General features: G+C 45.2%; 1 protein-coding gene across 1 annotated transcript in view; it reads right to left on the bottom strand.

Annotated features, from left to right (window-relative positions):
• Nucleotides 1-4,101: 4,101 nt before the first annotated feature.
• DZIP1L (DAZ interacting zinc finger protein 1 like) overlaps nucleotides 4,102-20,532 on the bottom strand; it is a 73,591-nt gene continuing 57,160 nt past the window's right edge. Inside the window, exons 14-16 of the mRNA XM_038747809.1 lie at nucleotides 15,609-15,823; nucleotides 10,878-11,017; nucleotides 4,102-4,437 (exon numbers count right to left, since the gene is read on the bottom strand). Coding sequence (XP_038603737.1) covers nucleotides 4,246-4,437; nucleotides 10,878-11,017; nucleotides 15,609-15,823 — 547 coding nt within the window. The 3' untranslated portion in view covers nucleotides 4,102-4,245. The remainder of the gene's footprint in view (nucleotides 4,438-10,877; nucleotides 11,018-15,608; nucleotides 15,824-20,532) is intronic.

The following is a 20,532-nucleotide window of genomic DNA, read 5'->3' as shown; positions in this document are numbered from 1 at the left end:
ACATAGTATGTGATTATCAAGTACTATTTTTATTGTATTTTATATATTCATAAAAGAGATGGAGTTCAGTGAGTAGGTTGTCATTAGAGGAGCCAAGAGTGTGGGCTGGGTTGTAGTAGAAGAGCAGCGAGGTGAGATAGGAGGGGGCAAGGTGACTGAGTGCCTTAAAGCTGATAAGGAGTTTCTCTTTGATGTGGAGGTGGATGGATAACCACTGGGGATTCCTGAGGAGTGGGGAAACAGGGCCTGAACGGTCTTAGAGAAAAATTATCCCAGCAGCAGAGTGAAGTATGGACTGGAGTGGTGAAAGACAGGAGGATGGAAGGTCAGTAATACATCCCAGCTCTTCCACTTGTCAATCAATCAATCAATCAATCGTATTTATTGAGCGCTTACTGTGTGCAGAGCACTGTACTAAGCGCTTGGGAAGTCCAAGTTGGCAACATATAGAGACGGTCCCTACACAACAGTGGGTTCACAGTCTAGAAGGGGGAGACAGACAACAAAACATATTAATAAAATAAATAGAACAGAATAGAATAATAATGGCATTTGTTAAGCACTTACTATGTGCAAAGCACTGTTCTAAGCGCTGGGGGGATACAAGGTGATCAGGTTGTCCCAGATGGGGCTCACAGTCTTAATCCCCATTTGACAGATGAGGGAACTGAGGCTCAGAGAAGCCAAGTGACTTGCCCAAGGTCACACAGCAGACGTGGCGGAGCCGGAATTCGAACCCATGACCTCTGACTCCAAAGCCCACGGTCTTTCCACTGAGCCACGCTGCTTCCCAACAGATGTATGCCCCGCCCTCAACAAGCTTACAGTCTAGAAGGTTGGGAGACAGACGTTAAAACACAGAAATTACAGGTACAGATGTGGATCGCAGCTGCCAGGGAACCAATGTTAATCATGACGGTGTTTGGTAAGTGCCTCTTCTGCACTGAGCACTTGGGCGGATACGGGTTAATCAGTTAGGATGCTCACAGTTCAATAATAATGATAATAATAATAATAATAATAATAATAATAATAATGGCATTTGAGCATTTTCTATATGCGAAGCACTGCTCTAAGCACTGGGGGGATACAAGGTGATCAGGTTGTCCCACGAGAGGCTCACAGTCAATCCCCATTTTACAGATGAGGTAACTGAGGCACAGAGAAGTCAAGCGACCTGCCCAAAGTCGCACAGCTGACAATTGGTGGAGCGGGGATTTGAACCCATGACCACCGACTCCAAAGTAGGTCATTTCCCTCCTCTGGGCCTATTTCAGCATAGCTCAGTGGAAAAAGCCTGGGGTTTGGAGTCAGAGGTCATGGGTTCAAATCCCGGCTCCACCACTTGTCAGCTGGGTGACTTTGGGCAAGTCACTTCTCTGTGCCCCAGTTAATAATAATAATAGCATTTATCAAGCACTCACTATGTGCAAAGCACTGTTCCAAGCGCTGGGTAGGTCACAAGGCGATCAGTTTGTCCCACGGGGGGCTCACAATCTGCTGGGTGGTCTTGGGCAAGTCGCTTCCTTCTCTGTGCCTCAGTCACCTCATCTGTAAAATGGGGATTAAGACTGTGAGCCTCATTTGAGTCCTGGGCGGTGTTCAATCCGATCTTCCCCAGCTTTTAGTACGGTGCCTGGCACATAGTTAGCGCTTAACAAATATCATGGAAAAAATGAAGGAGCTAAAACCGGTGGGAACCGCTATTTCCCAGTCTTCTCTTTTCACTGCATTTCCTGCTTCCCTCCTGGACATCGGGCCCCCCTCCACCCAACCCACCAGATGGGAGAGAAAACCACAGTTCTCCTCTCCACTTGTGGTGGGGTTGGGGGGAAGAAGTGTCTCTCCACAGAGCTGGGGTGGGATGCAGACACGGCACGGATCCCTGGAAAGGAGCAGCAGGAATCCAACAGAGCAGAGAGAAACTGTGGAGGGCCTGCAAGACAGATCGGCCCCTGGGCCCAGGAGAAGTTCATCCAGTCATCATTAGACACGTTTCTGTTACAAATAATAATCATTATAATAATAATAATGGCATTTATTAAGCGCTTACTATGTACAAAGCACTGTTCTAAGCGCGTGGCTCAGTGGAAAGAGCACGGGCTTTGGAGGCAGAGGTCAGGGGTTCAAATCCCAGCTCTGCCACTTGTCTGCTGTGTGACTTTGGGCAAGTCACTTAACTTCTCTAGGCCTCAGTTCCTCACCTGAAAAATGGGGATTAAAACTGTGAGTTCCAAGTGGGACAACCTGATCACCTTGTAACCTCTCCAGCGCTTAGAACAGTGTTTTGCACATAGTAAGCGCTTAATAAATATTATTATTATTATTATTATTATTATTATTATTATTATTATTATTATTATTATTATTATTACAAGGTGATCAGGTGCTAGACTAGATCTTCTGGACTGTGAGCCCGCTGTTGGGTAGGGACCGTCTCTCTATGTTGCCAACTTGTACTTCCCAAGCGCTTAGTACAGTGCTCTGCACACAGTAAGCACTCAATAAATACGATTGAATGAATCAGGTCGCCCCACGGGGGGCTCACAGTCTTAATCCCCATTTTACAGATGAGGTAACTGAGGCACAGAGAAGTTAAGTGACTTCCCCGAAGTCACACAGCTGACAGTTGGCAGAGTCAGGATTTGAACCCGTGACCTCTGACTTCAAAGCCCGGGCTCTTTCCACCAAGCCACGCTGCTTCATTAAGAGCAATAGTCTTTGTAAGCATCAAGCACAGTGCCAAGTGCTGAGGCAAATTCAACATAATCAGGTCAAACACAGTCCCTGTACCTCCCGGAATTCAGAGTCTAATAGGTTGGGGAGAAAAACAGGTATTAAATCCTCATTTTACAGATGAAGAAATTCATGCACACAGAAGTTCGCTGACTTACCCACAGGCAAATAGTAGGCATGTAGCAGAGCCGGAATTAGAACCCAGGTCCTCTGACTCCCAAGCCAATGCTCTTTCCACTAGGCCATGTTGCTTCTCGGCATCCCTCACTCCTTTTTCCTGTTCCCCATTGTCTCTGTGACTATCAGTCTCATGCCTTAATAGATTGCTCATTTTCACCAATTTTGGGGTCCCCAGGAGCAGTGAGTTTGGGGAACTTTAGGGATAGAGGTTCTGGCCTTCTGGAAAACTCTGATTTTTGTGTTCGTGGCGCCAACTGTGAGTTTGTGACAGTATGGAGAGTGAAAAAATCAACTCCTCTTTAAAGAGGCCTATCCACAATCTAAATAAAACTAACATCTCGGACAGTGCTCTGAATATAGGGGGGTGTTCAATAAATATTTTGATCAATCAATTTTATGTGCTTATTATATGCAAGGTACTGTACTAATCCCTGGGGTAGATACAAATTAATCAAGTTGGACACAGCCCCTGTCCCACATGGGGCTCACAGTCTTAATCCCCATTTTACAAATGAGGTAATTGACTCATAGAAAAGAGGAGTAATTTGCCCAAGATCATACAGCGGGCAAGTGTCAAAGCAGGGACTAGAACCCATGTGGCTTAGTGGAAAGAGCACAGGTTTGGGAGTCAGAGGTTGTGGGTTCTAATCTCTGCTCTGCCACTTAGGTGCGTGACTTAGGGCAAGCGGCTTAACTTTTCTGCCATGCCTCAGTTACCTCCTCTGTAAAATGGGGATTAAGACTCTGAGCCCCAAGTGGGACAACGTGATAATAATAATAATAATGGCATTTGTTAAGCGCTTACTATGTGCAAAGCACTGTTCTAAACGCTATGGTGATCGGGTCATCCCACATGAGGCTCACAGTCTTAATCCCCATTTTACAGATGAGAGAACTGAGGCACAGAGAAGTTAAGTGACTTGCCCAAAGTCACACACCTGCCAATTGGCGGAGCCGGGATTTGAACCTACGACCTCTGACTCCAAAGCCCGGGCTCTTTCCACTGAGCCACGCTGCTTCACCTTGTGTCAACCGCAGCACTTAGAACAGTGCTTGGCACATAGTACGTGCTTAACAAATATCATCATTATGATTATTATTATTATTATTATTATGCCATGCTGCTTCCCAACAGGAAGCAGGCATAGAACAGGAAACCGAAGAAAATGCAGTTTTGTCCCCCTGACTTTGGCCATCAATACGTGGTGTCTATTGAAGGCTCGCTGTGTGCACAGCACTGTACTAAGCGCTTGGAAGAGTAGAATAAAACAGAGTTGGGAGACACGATCCCCGTCCACAAGGAGCTTCCAGTCAAGCGGCCAGCGGGATTCACCATCCCGCTACCCTGGCGCTGTCGGAAGTCCAGACGCTCGTGGCCTGTGAGCTCATGGAGTCCCCTCTGTGCCTCGCGCCCAGCTCAGAGCGTGGAAGCGATGGTCGTTCGGCCTTCGGGCCCAAGTCCAGGTCTTGGGTGATGTCCTCCAAGGATGAGATCTCCAAGTCACTGTCCTCCGCTGAGAGCTGGGTGAAGGATGAGAAAGGAGCCGATTTAGACAAGGAAGAGGAAGCAATACATGCACTTCTCAGCCGATACAAAGTTGACGAGGATTCTCTAATAATAATGATAATAATTAATATATAATATATTTATATATTATATATAATAATATATAATATATTATAATAATTATAATAATGTGATATAATAATATAATATTGTATTGTATAATAATATAATGATATAATAATAATTATAATATAATAATATATAATGTATTATATATTAATATATTATATGATATTAGTATAATATTAATATAATAATACTTATTATTATTATTGTGATAGCCTTTATTAAGCGCTTACTATGTGCAAAGCACTGTTCTAAGCACTGGGAAGGTTAGAAGGTGATCAGGTTGTCCCACGGGGGGCACACGGTCTTAATCCCCATTTTACAGATGAGGTAACTGAGGCACAAAGAAGTTAAGTGACTTGCCCAAAGTCACGCAGTGCTGAGGAGGTTACAAGGTGATCAGATAGTCCCACAGGGAGCTCACAGTCTTAATCCCAATTTTACGGATGAGGTAACTGAGGCACAGAGAAGTTAGATGACTTGCCCAAAGTCACGCAGCGCTGAGGAGGTTACAAGGTGATCAGATAGTCCCACGGGGGGCTCACAGTCTTAATCCCCATTTTACAGATGAGGTAACAGAGGCACAGAGAAGTTAGATGACTTGCCCAAAGTCACGCAGCACTGAGGAGGTTACATGGTGATCAGATAGTCCCACGGGGGGCTCACGGTTTTAATCCCCATTTTACAGATGAGGTAACTGAGGTACAGAGAAGTTAAGTGACTTGCCCAAAGTCACGCAGCGCTGAGGAGGTTACAAGGTGATCAGATAGTCCCACGGGGGGCTCACAGTCTTAATCCCCATTTTACAGATGAGGTAACTGAGGCACAGAGAAGTGAAGTGACTTGCCCAAATTGCTCACAATTGGTGGAGCTGGGATTTGAACCCATGATCTCTGACTCCAAAAACCGGGCTCTTTCCACTGAGCCATGCTGACCGTAAGCTCGTCTCTAGACTGTCAGCTCATCATCGGCAGGGAAAGCATCCGCTAATTTCTGTGGTATTATACACTACCAAGCGCTTATTATAGTGCTCTGAAGAAGTGGATAAAACACAGGCCTGGGAATAAGAAGGAAGGGGTTCTATTCCTGGCTCTGCCACTTTTTCCACTGTGTGACCTTGTGCGAGTCACTTCACTTCTCTGTTCCTCTATTGCCTCATCCGTCAAATGGGGATTAAGGCTCTGAGCCGCATGTGGGACAGGGATGGAGTCCAACCCAATTACCCTGTAATAATAATAATAATAATAATAATAATAATAATAATGACATTTTTTAGTGCTTACTATGCGCAAAGCACTGTTCTAAGCACTGGGGAGGTTACAAGGTGATCAGGTTGTCCCACGGGGGGCTCACAGTCTTCATCGCCATTTTACAGATGAGGTAACTGAGGCACAGAGAAGTGAAGCTTCTTTTAGACTGTGAGCCCACTGTTGGGTAGGGACTGTCTCTATGTGTTGCCAATTTGTACTTCCCAAGCGCTTAGTACAGTGCTCTGCACATAGTAAGCGCTCAATAAATACAATTGATGATGATGATGATGATGAAGCGACTTGCCCAAAACCACACAGCTGGCAAGTGGTGGAGCCGGGATTTGAACCCATGACCTCTGACTCCAAAGCCCAGGCTCTTTCCACTGAGCCACGCTGACCGTAAGCTCGTCTCTGACTGTCAGCTCGTCCTTGGCAGGGAAAGCGTCCGCTAATTTCTGTGGTATTACACACTCCCAAGCGCTTAGTATAGTGCTCTGAAGATGTGGATAAAGCACAGGCCTGGGAATAAGGAGGAAGGGGTTCTATTCCCGGCTCCGCCACTTTGTCCACTGTGTGACCTTGTGCGAGTCACTTCACTTCTCTGTTCCTCAGTTGCCTCCTCCTTCAAATGGGGATTAGGGCTCTGAGCCGCATGTGGGACAGGGACGGAGTCCAACCCAATTACCCTGTAATAATAATAATAGTAATGATGGCATTTATTAAGCACTTACTATGTGCAAAGCACTGTTATAAGTGCTGGGGAGGTTACAAGGTGATCAGGTTGTCCCATGGGGGGCTCACAGTCTTCATCCCCATTTTACAGATGAGGTAACTGAGGCACAGAGAAGTTAAGTGGCTTGCCCAAAGTCACACAGCTGGCAATTGGTATATCCCTTAACAAATACCACAGTTATTATTATTATCATAAATACCACTGATTGATTTCCAGGCCTCCTTGTGGGCTGGGAATCTGTCACTTGCTTTTTAAAAATTCATTTCTTTATTTTTTTTAATATTATTTAATACGTACTCACTATGTGCCAGGCACTGTACTAAGCGTTGGGGCGTAGACACAAGGTTGTCAGGTTGGACACAGTTCCTGTTCTGCTGGGGGCTCACAGTCTAATAATAATAATAATGATGGCACTTGTTAAGCGCTTACTATGTGCAAAGCACTGTTCTAAGCGCTGGGGAGGTTACAAGGTGATCAGGTTGTCCCACGGGCGGCTTACAGTCTTAATCCCCATTTTACAGATGAGGGAACTGAGGCCCAGAGAAGTTAAGTGACTTGCCCAAAATCACACAGCTGACAGCTGGCGGTGTCAGGATTTGAACCCATGACCTCTGACTCCAAAGCCCGGGCTCTTTCCATTGAGCCACGCTGCTTCTTTAAATACAATTAAGTCCAAGTAGGTGGGAGTAGGATTTAATACCCATTTTATAGTTGAGGAAACAGAGGAACAGAGAAGTTAAATGACTTGCCCAAGATCGCATAGCAAGAAATCGGCAGATGGGATTAGAACTCAGGTCCTCCTACTCTCAGGCCCGTGTTCTTTCCATTAGGCCACGCTGCTTAGAGAAGCAGTGTGGCTCAGTGGAAAGAGCCTGGGCTTTGGAATCAGAGGTCATGGGTTCAAATCCCGACTCCACCACATGTCTGCTGTGTGACCTTGGGCAAGTCACTTCACTTCTCTGAGCCTCAGTTATCTGCAAAATGGGGATTAAGACTGTGAGCCCCACATGGGACAACCTGATCACCTTGTATCCCCCCAGCGCTTAGAACAGTGCTCTGCACATAATAAGCGCTTAACAAATGCCATCATTATTATTATTATTATTCTCTTGTCATTGCCTGGCGGCGGAGACACTTATATTAACATTAATTCCCTCCCAACTAGACGGCGAGCGACACTTGCATTAGCATTAATTCCCTACTAACTAGACTGCAAGCCACATGCGGGACGGGTCCTGAGTTCAATCTGATAATCTTGTATCTATCCCAGTGTTTAGAACAGTACAAGGCACATAATCCCCATTTTACCCCCGAGCTCCAGGAGGTACAGGGACTGAAACATAGAAAAGTTAAGTGACTTGCCTAAGGACACTCAGCAGGATTAGAACTCAGGTCCTTCTGACTCCAAGGCCCGGGCTCTATCCGCTAGGCCACGCTACTTCTCACTTACTTTTCATTCATTCATTTAATCGTATTTATTGAGCGCTTTCTGTGTGCAGAGCACTGTACTTTCTTCGTACTGCCCAAGGATTTGATTACTAAGTACAATGCCTGGCACACAGTAAGCGCTTAATAAATACTACAATTATTATTATTAGTCCTTGACCATCCGGCTGCAGGTTCAAAATTTTTAGTGCTTCACGTTTATAAATTTTATAATTTCACTTGGAGACAAGAATAGCAGCGTGCCTCAGTGGAAAGAGCCCGGGCTTTGGAGTCAGAGGTCATGGGTTCAAATTCCGGCGCCGCCAATTGTCAGCTGTGTGACTTTGGGCAAGTCACTTAACTTCTCTGGGCCTCCGTTACCTCTTCTGTAAAATGGGGTTGAAGACTGTGAGCCCCCCCGTGGGACAACCTGATCACCTTGTAACCTCCCCACTGCTTAGAACAGTGCTTTGCACATAGTAAGCGCTTAATAAATGCCATTATCATTATTATTATTAGTATTAATAGAATGGGTCACTGGTGGCCCTCTCAAACACAGGACACACTGACACATGAAATGCCACATGTGTGTTACATATTCACATAGCGGCATGTACACAGCACTTTTGTGTATATCTGTAATTTTATTTATTTGTATTGATGTCTGTCTCCACTCCCCCGGGCAGTAAGCTCATGGTGGGCAGGGATTGTCTCTATTTGTTGCCAAATTGTACTTTCCAAGCACTCAGTGCAGTGTTCTGCACACAGTAAGTGCTTAATAAATACGATTGAATAAGTACAATTGAATGAATGAATGAATGTAATGATGTCATCCATGCCATTTTGTAAGTCAATCAATCAATCAATCAATCGTATTTATTGAGCGCTTACTGTGTGCAGAGCACTGTACTAAGCGCTTGTAAGTCTGTCTGAGGCCCTACTCCATGCTGAGAACTATACTAAAAACTTGGGAGAGTACAATGTACCATCATAGACATGATCCCTGCTGTCAAGGAGTTTACAATCTAGCTGGGAAGTCAGACACTTAGGAAGCAATAGAGTATAATGACAAGCGGAGAAGCAGTGTGGCCGTATGGATAGCGCAAGGGCTTGGGAGTCAGAAGGATCTGGGGTTTAATCCCTGCTCTGCCTCTTGTCTGCTGTATGACCTTGGAAAAGTCATTTCACTTCACTTCGGCAACACATAACTTGTTTTTTTAATGGTATGTGTCTCGTTTCCCTCCTCTGTAAAACGGAGATTAAGACTATGAGCCCTACTCAGTCCAACCTGAGTAGCTTGTGCCTACCCCATTACTTAATAAGTTTCCTGGCACTTAGTAAGTATTTTTAATGGCACATACCATTAAAAAAACAAGTTATGTAATAATAATAATAATAATAATAATGTTGGTATTTGTTAAGCGCTTACTATGTGCAAAGCACTGTTCTGAGCACTGATAAATGAGGTAACTGAGGCCCGGAGAAGTGAAATGACTTGCCCAAAGGCACACAGCTGACAATTGGCAGAGCAGGGATTTGAACCCATGACCTCTGACGCCAATAAAGGCAGAAGGGAGGTGTAGGTATCCAAGGGTTTAGAAGCCTCAAAAGGGCTGGAGTGGCAGATTAGGAAATATCGAGTGGGAATATGAGCGAATAATCTGGGAAGGCCTCCTGGAGGCGATGGGCTTTGTAGGTGGGGAGAGTCGTAACATGCCGAATAGGAAGGGGGAAGGTGTTTGGTCACCTGTGGGCTCTTTTCATTTAACGAATGTTGGTGACTGCTTTCTGAAATTGTTGGTCAGTCAGTTGCATTTATTGAGCACTTACTGTGTGCAGCACTGTACTAAACACTTGGGAGAGTACACTAGAACAGTGTAACAGACATATTCCCTGCCCACAAGGAGTCAAGAGGGGGTGACAGATATTAAATCAATGACAGATATGTTCATAAGTACTGGGGCTGGAATGGGTTTTGGTTTTTTTGATGGCATTTGTTAAGCGCTTACTATGTGCAAAGCACTGTTCTAAGCGCTGGGGGATGCAAGGTGATCAGGTTGTCCCACGTGGGGCTCACAGTCTTAATCCTCCTTTTACAGATGAGGGAACTGAGGCTCAGAGAAGTGAAGTGACTTGCCCAAGGTCACACAGCAGACATGTGGCGGAGCTGGGATTCGAACCCATGACCTCTGACTCCAAAGCCTGTGCTCTTTCCACTGAGCCACGCTGCTTCTCTAAGCAGCGGTTAGAATGAATGGGGTTGAATGAAGGGGTTGAATGAATGACAGATGTCTACCTATTTTGTTTTGTTGTTTGTCTCCCCCTTCTAGACTGTGAGCCCATTGTTGGGTAGGGACCGTCTCAATATGTTGCCGATTTGTACTTCCCAAGCGCTTAGTACAGTGCTCCGCACACAGTAAGTGCTCAGTAAATACGATTGATTGAATGAATGAAGGGAGCAAGTCAGGGTAGAAGGCAAAGGGAGAAGAGGAAAGGAGGGTTTAGTTAGGGAAGGCCTCTGGGAAGAGATGTACCTTCGATAGGCTTTGGAGGTGGGGATAGTAATTGTCGGTCAGAGATGAGGAGGGAGGGCATTCCAGGCCAGAGGCAGGAATTGGGCAAAAAATCAGTGGTGAAATAGATGAGATGGAAGCACAGTGAGAAGGTTAACATAGAGGAGTGAAGTGTGCAGGCTGGGTTGCAGCAGGAGAGTAGCGAGATGAGGTAGGAGGGGGCAAAGGGGATTGAATGCTTTAAAGCCGACGGTGAGGAGTTTCTGTTTGATGCGGAGGTGAATGGGCAACCACTGGAGGTTCTTGAGGAGCAGGGAAACACGGCCTCAACACTTTTGTAGAAAAATGATCCAGACAGAACAGTGAAGTATGGACCGTTTCTGGATGCTGTAGGGTGGATACGGTACCTGGGGCTTCTTGACAGAGGATGAGGTTTTCAGAAGTCCCACGGGGGATGTTGGAAACAGACGGACCCCTCCGGCAGGCTTCCTCCCAGGGGTGCTGAGCTGTCTCTCCAGATTTTGGGCCATGGACAGCACCACAGTCCCTGAATGAAAGACAAGTAGCTGAAGTCAGAATCGTAGGCCTTCTGAGGGAATAGGTCCCATCGAAACTGTGCCTGGGGTTGAGAGACACGGTCAAAAGATGGGGATGAATACCAGGGGGAGAGGACGGACTTTATCCAGGGAAACAGGCCTGAGGCTCTGAGCACAGAATGGGGTGTTTGACCCCCAGTAGCTCTCCGACTGTGGGGGGATGTTGGTCATGGTTGGGGGATGGCGATGATAGTAGCAGTGCAGATGATGATGATGATGATGGTATTTGTTAAGCGCTTCCTATGTGCCAAGCACTGTTCTAAGCACTATGCAGCATGGCCTAGTGGTCCTGTATATATGTTTGTACGTATTTATTACTCTATTTTATTTGTGCATATCTATTCTATTTATTTTATTTTGTTAATATGTTTTGTTTTGTTCTCTGTCTCCCCCTTCTAGACTGTGAGCCCGCTGTTGGGTAGGGACCGTCTCTATATGTTACCAACTTGTACTTCCCAAGTGCTTAGTACGGTATTCTGCACACAGTAAGTGCTCAATAAATACGATTGAATGAATAAATGAAGAGCTCAGGCCTGGGAGTCAGAGGTCATGAGTTCTAATCACAGCTCTGCCACATGTCTGCTGGGTGACCAGGGGCAAGACACGTAACTTCTCCATGCCTCAGTTACTTCATCTGTAAAATTGAGATTAAAACCGCCCAGCATGGGGCAGGAACTGTGTCCAACCTGCTTATCTGGTATCCACCCCAGCGTTTAGAGCAATGCTTGGCACATAGTAAGCACTTAACAAATTCCATAATTATGATTATTATTATTTTTAGAGGGTGAGCTAAACTGAGAAAAAAGGGAGAGTGGCCGGAATGGGGTGGGGGGGAATTCCTGAATGAAATGAACTCATTTTTTTAAACACTGTAGGACTAAGAATTGAGAAAAAGCCAGACACAAAGGAGAATAAAGAAAATGACCAAAATACTTCTGTAGCCTTTCTCTCTAAGCACACCAACACATGCACATAGACATGCTTACCGGCTCAGACTGTGGTACAGCAGATAGGATTACTCAAATGCCTATCTGTACGTATGTAATCCTATCTGCCGTACTAATGAAACAGCGAGTTCTCGCAGAAAGAAAATCGGCCTGGGAATCGGAATCCGGATTCTAATCTCAGCTCCACCGCTTGCCTGCTGTATGAATTTAGGCAAGTCATTTAACTTCCCTGTACCTCAGTTTCTTCTTCTGTAAAATAAGGATCTCTCCTATGCACTGATGCTTTATTGTGGCAGAGAATTTGGGTATGCTGAAGAAGCTTAGAGCTATACCATTTAGGGCTACCCAAAATGGAAAGGTCTAAGCCGAAGCATCAGACAAAGGTGATTCACCTGTGAAGGTGGATGGTCAGGTGATCAAAACATTGATCAGAGACAATGGCAGAGACTCAAGTTTTTACTGCCAGGAAGAAGGTAAACCACTTCCATATCTTTACCAAGAAACCCCTGTGGATGCCCATACCAGAACGGCTTTATGACAGCAGATGGGATATTCTGAAAAGGGTGTGTTCATGGAGTCGCTATGGGTCAGAAATGACACAACTGCATTTTAAGAAAAGGAAAATAAGGAAAACACTGTGTTTTCCCTCTCCAACTATGAGCCCAATAAGGGTGTGAGCTGTGTCTGACCTGATTATGTTGTAGCTATTCCAGTGCTGAAAGCACAGTGCTTGGTACATAGTAAGAACTTAAGAAATATCATTTATTCATTCAGTCGTGTTTATTGACAGCTTACTGTGTGCAGAGCACTGTACTAAGCATTTGGGAGAGTACGATATAACAAGAAACAGACACATTCCCTGTCCACAATAGAAAATATTACATATGTTGCACTTTTATGTATAATAATGATGGTACTTGTTAAGCACTTACTATGTGCCAAGCACTGCTCTAAGCCCTGGAGTCAGTGCTTAGAACAGTGCTTGGCACATAGTAAGTGCTTAAAATGCCATTATTATTATTATTATTATTATCCAAAGCAATCAGGTTGTCCCACGTGGGACTCACAGTCTTCATCCCCCTTTTACAGATGAGGTCACTGAGGCACAGAGAAGTTCAGTGACTTGCCCAGAGTCACACAGCTGACAAGTGGCGGAGCCAGAATTGGAATCCACAACCTCTGACTCCCAAGCCCGGGCTCTTTCCACTGAGCCACAATACTAAGGAACCTATATAGATTTCTCCTTCTAGTTAAAGTGGCCACTTATGGTATCTGTGATTCTGGATGCCCAGGCATGCATGAGATCACATACAATATACAAGATATACAGTGTAACATAATAAGACTATATGAACTGTTTTGCAGAAGTCCATAATAATAGCAGACTGTGAGCTCGTTGTGGGCAGGGAATATCACTGTGTATTGCTGTATTGTACTTTCCCAAGTGCTTAATACAGTGCTCTACACACAATAAGCACTCAATATATATGATTTTCATTCAATCATATTTACTGAACACTTACTGTGTGCAAAGCACTGTACTAAGCACTTGGGAAGTACAAGTCAGAAACATATAGAGACGGTACCTACCCAACAGTGGGCTCACAGTCTAGAAGGGGGAGACAGACAACAAAACAAAACATGTAAACAGGCGTCAAAACCGTTAGAATAAATAGAATTATAGCTATATGCACATCATTAATAAAATAGATTAGTAAATATGTACAAGTAAAATAAATAGAGTAATAAATATGTACAAATGTATACAAGTGCTGTGGAGAGGGGGAGGAGGAAGGGTGGGGGGGATAGAGAGGAGGGGAGGAAAAAGGGGGCTCAGTCTGGGAAGGCCTTCTGGAGGAGGTGAATTCTCAGTAGGGCTCTGACGGGAGGAAGAGAGCTAGTTTGGCGGATGTGTGGAGGGAGGGCATTCCAGGCCAGGGGAAGGATGTGGGCCAGGGGTCGACGGCGGGACAGGAGAGAATGAGGCACGGTGAGGAGATTAGCAGCAGAAGAGGGGAGGGTGTGGGCTGGGCTGGAGAAGGAGAGAAGGGAGGTAAGGTAGGAGGGGGTGAGGTGATGGACAGCCTTGAAGCCGTGAGTGAGGAGTTTTTGCATCATGCGAAGGTTGATAGGCAACCACTGGAGATTTTTGAGGAGGGGAGTGACGTGCCCAGAGCATTTCTGTACAAAGATAATCTGGGCAGCGGAGTGAAGTATAGACTGAAGCAGGGAGAGACAGGAGGATGGGAGATCAGAGAGAAGACTGATGCAGTAATCCAGTCAGGATAGGATGAGAGATTTGAACCAGCAAGGAAGCGATTTGGATGGAGAGGAAAGTGTGGATCTTGGCAATGTTGTGGAGGTGAGACCAGCAGGTTTTGGTGATGGATTGAATGTGTGGGGTGAACGAGAGAGCGGAGTTGAGGATGACACCAAGGTTGTGGGCTTGTGAGACGGGAAGGATGGTAGTGCCGTCAACAGTGATGGGCAAGTCAGGAAGAGGGCAGGGTTTGGGAGGAAAGATAAGGAGCTCAGTCTTGGACATATTGAGTTTTAGATGGTGGGCAGACATCCGGTTGGAGATGTCCTGAAGGCAGGAGGAGATACAAGCCTGGAGGGAGGGAGAGAGAGCAGGGGCAGAGATGTAGATTTGGGTGTCATCAGTGTAGTGATGATAGTTGAAGCCATGGGAGCGACTGAGGTCACCAAGGGCGTACATATAGATGGAGAAAAGAAAATGACCGAGGACTGGCCCATGAGGGACCCCCTACAGTAAGGGGATGGGAGGGAGAGGAAGAGCCCGCAAAGGAGACTGAGAATGAATGGCCAGAGAGATAAAGAGAACCAGGAGAGGACGGAGTTTGCGAAGCCAAGGTTAGATAGTGTGTTGGGGAGAAGGGGGTGGTCCACAGTGTCGAAGGCAGCTGAGTGGTCAAGGAGGATTAATTGCAATTTAATTAATTGAATGAAAAATAATGATAATAATAATAACTGTGGTATTTGTTAAGCACTTATCATGTGCCTGGCACTGTAAAAAGCCCTGAAGTGGATACAAGCAAATATGGTGCTTGTTCCATATGAGGCTCACTTAGCACAATGCCTTGCATATAGTAAGTGCTCAGCAAATTCCACAATTATTATTAATCCCCATTTTATAGATGAGACAACTGAGAAGTGAAGCGACTTGCCCAAGATCACACAGCAGACAGGTGACAGAGTCAGGATTAGAACCCAGATCCTTCTGACTCCAGGCCCAGCATCTTCCAAAAGAATCAGTGAGGCCTAGTGGAAAGAGTCGAGGAGTCGAGGATGTGAGTTCTTATCCCGGCTCCACCACACGTCAGCTGTGTGACCTTATGAAAGTCAGTTAACTTCTCTGTCTCAGTAACTTCATCTGGAAAATGGGAAGTAAGACTGTGAGCCCCATGTGGGACAGGGACTGGGTCCAATCTGATTATCTTGCATCTCCCCGGCGCTTAGAACAATGCTTGTCACATGGTAAATGTATAACAAATGCCATAATTATGATTTCCACTACTTCTCTGGCCCCTTAAAGACAAGTCCCTTGGCCACCCACTGGAAGCAAAGAAGGTACCTGAGGGTGACATTTTGTCAACTCCAGCCCCTGTATGATGGATGGCTTTCCCATCGGAGGCGTCTGTGTCAGACAAGGACCACTCGCTCTCGACTCTGGTCTCCAGGCGAGACGGGGGCTGGGCTTGCCGCAGTCTCTGGGGGCGAGTCATTCCGGGGCTCCCACGGCGAGCGTCGCTTCCGTCTGAGTCGCCCTCCGAGCTAAAAGGCGAGGTGCTGGGAGAGAGGGAGAAAAGAGGAAGCAATGCAACGTGGAAATGCCAGATGGCCACCTGAAATCAGAGAGAGACTTGAGGAGGTCGCAGGGAACTCTAATAATAATGACAATAATTGTGGTATTTGTTAAGTGCTTACTGTGTGCCAAGCCCTGTACTGAGCACTGGGGTAATAAGAAGAAGAAGAAGAATGGCTTTTGTTAAGCGCTTACTATGTGCAAAGCACTGTTGCCAACTTGTACTTCCCAAGTGCTTAGTACAGGGCTCTGCACACAGTAAGGCTCAATAAATCATCATCATCATCGTCATCATCAATCGTATTTATTGAGCGCTTACTGTGTGCAGAGCACAGTACTAAGCGCTTGGGGAGTACAAGTTGGCAACATATAGAGACAGTCCCTACCCAACAGTGGGCTCACAGTCTGAAAGGGGGAGACAGAGAACAAACCCAAACATACTGACAAAATAAAATAAATAGAATAGATATGGACAAGTGAAATAAATAAATAAATAAATAGAGTAATAAATATGTACAAACATATATACATATATACAGGTGCTGTGGGGAAGGGAAGGAGGTAAGATGGGGGATGGAGAGGGGGATGAGGGGGAGAGGAAGGAAGGGGTTCAGTCTGGGAAGGCCTCCTGGAGGAAATATGATTGAATGAATGAATGGGGAGGATACAAGGTGATCAGGTTGTCCCATATGGGGCTCACAGTCTTCATCCCCATTTTACAGATGAGGTAACTGAGGCACAGAGAAGTTAAATGACTTGCCCAAAGTCACACAGCTGACAAGTGGCAGAGCTGGGATTTGAACCCATGACCTCTGACTCCCAAATCCATGCTCTTTCCACCGAGCCACGCTGTAGATGCAAGATCATCAGCTCCTCCTTGAAGCTCATAGTTTAAGTAGGAGGGAAACCAGGTACCGTTGCTGGGTAGGGAATGTCTGTATATGTTGCTGAATTGTACTTTCCAAGCTCTTAGTACAGTGCTCTGCACACAGTAAGCACTGAATAAATATGATTGAATGAAAGAATGAATGAATACCCATTTTGCAGATCAATCAATCAATCGTATTTATTGAGCGCTTACTGTGTGCAGAGCACTGTACTAAGCGCTTGGGAAGTACAAGTTGGCAACATATAGAGACAGTCCCTACCCAACAGTGGGCTTACAGTCTAGAAGGGGGAGACTGTGAGCCCCATGTGGGACAGAGACTGTGTCCAACTGGATTAATTTGTATCTACCACAGCACACAGTACAGTGTCTGGAACATAGTAAGTGTTTAACAAACAAAATTCATTTTTAAAAAATGAGTAGAACTTCTAGCTCATACACTTGGATGGAATAGAATGAGCAGCGTAGTGGAAATTACAAAAAAATTCATCATGACCTACAGCTAGCTTTGGCCTGGCCTTGAGCTTGATTTTATTCCTGGCATTGGTCTGGATCTCATTCCAAACGTGTCTTATTTCCAGGCCTAAGCCTCTTGCTGATGTCTCTTCTTAGTATCCTCTCTGAGACGTAAAAATCCTATTATTTGATCTTGCATTCACTACCTTTATTCATTCGTTCATTCGATTGTATTCATTGGGTAATTACTGTGTGCAAAGCACTGTACTAAGCATGGGAGAGAACAATATAACAATAAACAACACATTCCCTGCCCACAACAAGTTTACAGTCTAGAGGGGGAGACAGACATTAATAATTATTAATAATTGTGGTCTTTGTTAAGCTCTTATGTTGTGCCAGGCACACACTAAGAGCTGGGGTGGATACAAGAAAATCAGGTTGGGCACAGTCCTTGTCCCACAAGGGGTTCACAGTTTCAATCCCCATTTTACACACAGCAAAGTGGCAGAGCCAGGATTAGAACTCATGACCTTCTGAGTCCCAGGCCCCTGCTCTAGCCACTACACCATGCTGTTATATTCATGTTCCATCCTTTGGTTATTAATCAATCAATCAATCGTATTTATTGAGCGCTTACTGTGTGCAGAGCACTGTACTACCTGCTGTATCTCTGTATTTTTCACCTACTTCCATTATTTGTAAATAATCTGCAATTCCTGTTTTCCCCAATTAGATCATAAGCTCTTTAAGAATAAGGACAATGTGTTTTTTCAACACTGTACTATTCCAAGTGCTTAGTGCAGTGCTCTGCACGTAGTAATAATGATAATGTTGGTATTTGTTAAGTGCTTACTATGTGCCGAGCACTATTCTAAGCCCTGGAGTAGATACAAGGTGATCAGGTTGTCCCACGTGGGGCTCACAGTCTTCATCCCCATTTTACAGATGAAGGAACTGAGGCCCAGAGAAGTGGAGTGACTTGCCCAAAGTCACCCAGCTGACAAGTGGCAGAGCTGGGATTAGAACCCGCGACCTCTGACTCCCAAGTCCAGGCTCTTTCCACTGAGCCTCACTGCTTCTACTATTAATAATAATAATGATGATGTTATTTATAAAGTGCTTACTATGTGCAAAGCACTGTTCTAAGCACTGGGGGGGACACAAGGTATTCAGGCTGTCCCACATGGGGCTCACAGTCTTCCTCCCCATTTTCCAGATGAGGTAACTGAGGGACAGAGAAGTGAAGTGACTTGCCCAAAGTCACACAGCTGATAAGTGGCGGACCGGGGATTAGAACCCAGGTCCTCTGACTCCCAAACCCATGCTTGTTCCACTAAGCCATGAGTAAGCATTTCAGAAATATCACACTAATTATTATTGAATTCCAAGAAGAAAGGACTGTGTCCATTCATCCATTCATTCAATCATATTTATTGAGTGCTTACTGTGTGCAGAGCACTGTACTAAGCTCTTAGAAAGTACAATTCCACCCCTCATAAGCGTTCGAATCCTCTAGACTAAAAACTCATTAAGGGCAGGGAATGTGTCTATTAGTTTTGTGCACTGTACTCTCCCAAGGGCTTGCTCTGTACATAGTAAGTGCTCGGTAAATACCATTCTTTGATTGCTTGTAAGTGCTCAGTAAATACTACTGATTGCCTGATTGGTTAATCAATCAATAGATGATATTAACCAATCGATCAGTGGTATTTATTGAGTGCTTACTGTGTGCAGAGTACTGTGCTAAGTGCTTGGGAGAGTACAACATGGGACTGTCTCTATATGTTGCCAATTTGTACTTCCCAAGCGCTTGGTACAGTGCTCTGCACATAGTAAGCGCTCAATAAATACGATTGATGATGATGATGATGATAGGTACATTCCCTGCCCACAACAAGCTTAAATTCCCAAGGATGTGAGGATAACGTTCTAACATTGATCATTCAATCGATGGTATTTATTGAGCGATTACTGGGTGCAGAGCACTGTACTATGCACTAAATCAGTGGTATTTATTGAGTGCTTACTGTGTTCAGATCACTGTACTAAGTGCTTGGGAGAGCACAATACAACAGAATTGGCAGGCACGTTCCCTGCCCACAACGAGCTTACAGTCCAGAGGTGAGAGGAGATAATAATAGTAATAATAATAATAATAATAATGGCATTTATTAAGTGCTTACTATGTACAAAGCACTGTTCTAAGTGCTAGGGGAGGTTACAAGGAGATCAGCTTGTCCCTCAGGGGGCTCACAGCGTGTCTCAGTGGAAAAGAGCACGGGCTTTGGAGTCAGAGGTCGTGGGTTCAAATCCCAGCTCTGCCAATTAGCTGTGTGACTTTGGGCAAGTCACTTAACTTCTCTGGGCCTCAGTTACCTCATCTGTAAAATGGGGATTAAGACTGTGAGCCCCCCGTGGGACAACCTGATCACTTTGTAACCTCTCCAGCGCTTAGAACAGTGCTTTGCACATACTAAGCGCTTAATAAATGCCATCATTATTATTATTAATCCCCATTTTACAGATGAGGGAACTGAGGCACAGAGAAGTTAAGTGACTTGCCCAAAATCACACAGCTGACAATTGGCAGAGCTGGGATTCGAACCTAAGACCCCTGACTCCAAATAGTAGTTATGGCAACTTGTTAAGTGCTATGTGCCAAGCACTGCTCTAAGAGCTGGGGTAGATAATAATAACAATGATGGCATTTATTAAGCACTTACTATGTGCAAACACACTCTAAGTAATAATAATAATAATAATAATAATAATAACAATTTTGGTATTTGTTAAGCGCTTCCTATGTGCAAAGCACTGTTCTAAGCGCTGGGGAGGATACAAGGTGATCAGGTTGTCCCATGTGGGGCTCACAATCTTAATCCCCATTTTACAGATGAGGTCACTGAAGCACAGAGAAGTGAAGTGACTTGCCCAAGGTCACACAGCTGACAAGCGGCAGAGCCGGGATGTACTGGGGAGGTTACAAGGTGATCAGGTTGTCCCATGTGAGGCTCACAGTCTTCATCCCCGTTTTACAGATGAGGTAACTGAGGCCCAGAGAAGTGAAGTGACTTGCCCAAAGTCACACAGCTGACAATTGGTGGAGCCAGGATTTGAACCCATGACCTCTGACTCCAGAGCCCATGCTCTTTCCACTGAGCCACGCTGCCTCTCTAGATACAAGTTAATCAGGTTAGACTCAGTCCCTGTCCCATACTGGTCTCAGTCTCAATCCCCATTTTCCAGATGAGGTAACTGAGGCCCAGAGAAGTGAAGTGACTTGCCCTTGGTCACACAGCAGACAAGTGGCAGAGCCAGGATTAAAACCCAGGTCCTTCTGACTCCCGG

The sequence above is a fragment of the Tachyglossus aculeatus genome, chromosome 1 (genome assembly GCF_015852505.1).
Source record: "Tachyglossus aculeatus isolate mTacAcu1 chromosome 1, mTacAcu1.pri, whole genome shotgun sequence".
NCBI classification, from domain to species: domain Eukaryota; kingdom Metazoa; phylum Chordata; class Mammalia; order Monotremata; family Tachyglossidae; genus Tachyglossus; species Tachyglossus aculeatus.
This window is presented reverse-complemented; position numbering and strand designations above follow the sequence as displayed.